Here is a 3,156-nt window from a genome sequence, read left to right on the forward strand (position 1 = left end):
GGTGGAAAAAATGAATTATTAACATTTTTCATTTAATTGAGATTATACCATATTTGGTATTATTTTAATTAGAAGAATCTCACGAATATTCATTTGGAACAAGTCAAAGGCAAACAAATTTTGTAGTTGCGTTATTACTGTATTTCGCTATATAGGATTTATCTTGTACTTACGGTAAAACATTTTAATGGTAGAATACACGATAAGTGTAACTTCTTGGTCACAACTTCACATTTATCGAAAGACTGTATATAAGAAATTTAAGATTACAAGAAAGACTAACAAACAAGCAATTAACAGGAATTAAATTCTAGGTACGAATCGACAGACTGGTACACAAATGGTCGGGTAGTATAGAGGTCGGAGTTACCATGCATAGTCCAACTGCGTTAGAATTCCCAGCAACGATGACTAACATGCGATCAGGAACTACGATGATGTCTGGCTGCGGGATTTTGGTGAACGGCAAGGGTATCTGCCGCGAATATGGAGAATTTAATCTCGACGAATTAAGAGTAATTTTAATATACAAAGTTGTTACTATATTGCCATTAACATTTTATATTATATCTGATGTATTCTGCTTTAGGAAGGTGACAGAGTAGGCATGATAAGGCGAAGCAACGGAAATCTACATTATTTGATAAACGGTTTGGATCAAGGCATCGCCGCGAAAGTACCTGGAGGCGTTTGGGGTGTGATAGATTTGTACGGTATGACGGTGAAGGTAACAATCGTCGATCGCGACGAGAGGGAAGAACAAAATTTAGTTACCAGGAGAAACACGTTGCATCTGCAAGGATTAAATGGTAAGAGAAGCATCATGAATGCGTAAATAATTGTGGCGTTTGGTCACGGCCATATTGTCGACCGTTTTAATAGGGATTTCTCATCAAGCATACCACCAAACGGAATCATTAATATCCTGACACCCACATAATGCTAGTTCATTTTTACAGAAACGGAGGAAGAACCGCCGGACCGGCTGATGTTTCATTCTTCCTGCGGTACGCACGTCGAAGTGATTAATAACGGTCGTACTGCGCACAGGCCTAAGTAATGCAAATTTAAGCCAAAAAAAATTATATAAATTCAAACTTGCAGAAAGCCGGTTAGTGAATAATGCGTAATTGTTGTCTAGCGTGATGGACGATTTCAATAACGGGGTTGTGTTAACGTCGCGGCCGTTGAAAGCAAATGAATTGTTCGAGGTTCGCTTAGATAAAATCGTGACGAAATGGGCGGGATCCATCGAGATTGGCGTCACGACTCATTCCCCGACCGAGCTCGAGTTCCCTTTCACGATGACCAATGTTAGGTATGTAGAATATTAACATTTCCAATTTATTTTGTTATGGAGTGTTCACACTATGATTTCCGTAGAATCTGTGATTTTCAATAGCTAAACGTAAGCAATTCAGTGCTGTGGTAGTAAAAATACGAGATATACACGATGACTATATTTTTGGGAGTTGAGAATTATAATAACACACAAACAACAGCAAAAGATAACAAAATTCTTGTATTGGATATGATTGTGATTTGAAGCTACGCCCAATGATAATCCACTGTTACTGATTATTCTCTTTAAACACAGCGACTTGAGGTTCCATCACATACACAGTAAGAACGCGAAGATAGTAAACAACGGATTGACCGCGTTGAGGCCTAGAGCTTTATGGGAATTCAACGAAGCCATCGTGATCGCTAATCGTCCGCTTCGAGACGGCGAGATGTTCGAGGTCACTATTGATAAAATGGTCGACAGATGGACAGGTGCAATCGAAGCAGGTACATATTCAGAAATACAGAATGTCTCAGCTGCAGAACTCTATCTTACTATTATATAAAAAAAAAGCGTTTGTTTATATGTCAGCAAAAATCTAAAAATCGGCTGAAGTATTTGCATCGAAATTTGAACGAAGTTTTCAGTCTGGCATTTATTTTCAAATAAGCAGCAAAATCATTAACTTTCAAAGTGCATTTATACGAATTACGCTCACTATATCTCTATATCGGATCGCGTTCTGTACAACTGGGTATTCTATTGTGTTCCGTATTAAGAAGATATTTTTTTAAGGGGTAACTCTTATAAGACCGGACGAGTTGGAGTTCCCGTCGACGATGACGGACATCGATCACGACACCTGGATGTTATCTGGCTCGAACGTTATGCGAGACGGTGACACGTTAAGGAGCAATTATGCTTGCGATTTAGACAAACTCGTGGAGGGTAATTGTATCGGGATGAAACGATGCTCGGACGGCACCTTGCATTATTATTTAGATGGAGTGGATCAGGGGCCCGCTTGCTCCGGTGTACCGCCGCATATCTACCCTGTGATTGAACTGTATGGGCAGTGCGTGCAGGTTTGCTTAACATTACTATTTGAATATTATATATTATATTAGTTGAATAAATCTGAACTATAGCGAAAGAGTATTAATGTATATAGGAAAACGTTTTTTCATTTGAAGTTTACTTTTCGAGAAAATCTCGTTTGAAAAAGCGTAGATATGCTGTTACGTCTAAGTTACAGTTCATAACAGGCATCGTGTTTGTAAATAATTTCTACACTGCATTTAAAAGTTATTGAGTTTACGAAAAAATACGCAGAAGACTTTTAAGGAACAATATTTCATGTTATCAATTACAAAATTGCTGAAACCGATTGTCTCCTTATCATACATAGCTGTGCTCGTCTAATTATAGATATATGAACTCTAACTGCTTAGATACTTAGGCAAATAGCATATCAGAAGTCTAAGAGCATTTCAACAATTGTTGGATGAATAAAGTAAATTTTAATCACGACATAGTCAATATTGGGAAGCCCTGTATTGATTTAATTTCTGATGCAATTGCATACATAAGTTCATTTGTCATTGAACAATATTTGTCAATACAATAACAATAAAGTTAATTCGTCATTGAACAATAGTTAGGCTTGAAAACACGAGCTTTTTCAACAATGTGTTAAGTCTAATTAATTGAAGTATGACTGATTGTGAGATTTAGAAATAAAACGAGTATTGCTAGTATTAATAGCTTTATTTTTTATCAGGTTACAATCGTGCAACCGGAACGCAGAGACCCTGTGCAACAGTATTTACCGTCGGAGAACAGTACTAGTCAACAACCTACGTCTGTGATTC

At 37.4% G+C, this 3,156-nt stretch overlaps 2 protein-coding genes across 3 annotated transcripts in view; both read left to right on the forward strand.

Annotated features, from left to right (window-relative positions):
• LOC108628853 (neuralized-like protein 4) overlaps positions 1-3,156 on the forward strand; it is a gene marked incomplete at its 3' end in the record, with an annotated part of 19,764 nt that overhangs the window by 7,224 nt on the left and 9,384 nt on the right. The window lies entirely within an intron of this gene.
• LOC113464800 (neuralized-like protein 4) lies at positions 197-1,421 on the forward strand. 2 transcript variants are annotated; one of them, XM_026816789.1, is made up of 5 exons: positions 197-515; positions 590-809; positions 960-1,056; positions 1,142-1,318; positions 1,384-1,417. In XM_026816789.1, the coding sequence occupies exons 1-5, from the start codon at positions 372-374 to the stop codon at positions 1,400-1,402; spliced, it is 657 nt and encodes a 218-aa protein (XP_026672590.1). In that variant the 5' UTR covers positions 197-371; the 3' UTR covers positions 1,403-1,417. The 2 variants fall into 2 exon arrangements, with proteins under 2 accessions (XP_026672590.1, XP_026672591.1); XM_026816790.1 differs by having other exon boundaries at positions 199-515; positions 1,403-1,421.

The sequence above is a fragment of the Ceratina calcarata genome, unplaced genomic scaffold (genome assembly GCF_001652005.2).
Source record: "Ceratina calcarata isolate Rehan_Ccalc_2016 unplaced genomic scaffold, ASM165200v1 scaffold543.2, whole genome shotgun sequence".
NCBI lineage: Eukaryota > Metazoa > Arthropoda > Insecta > Hymenoptera > Apidae > Ceratina > Ceratina calcarata.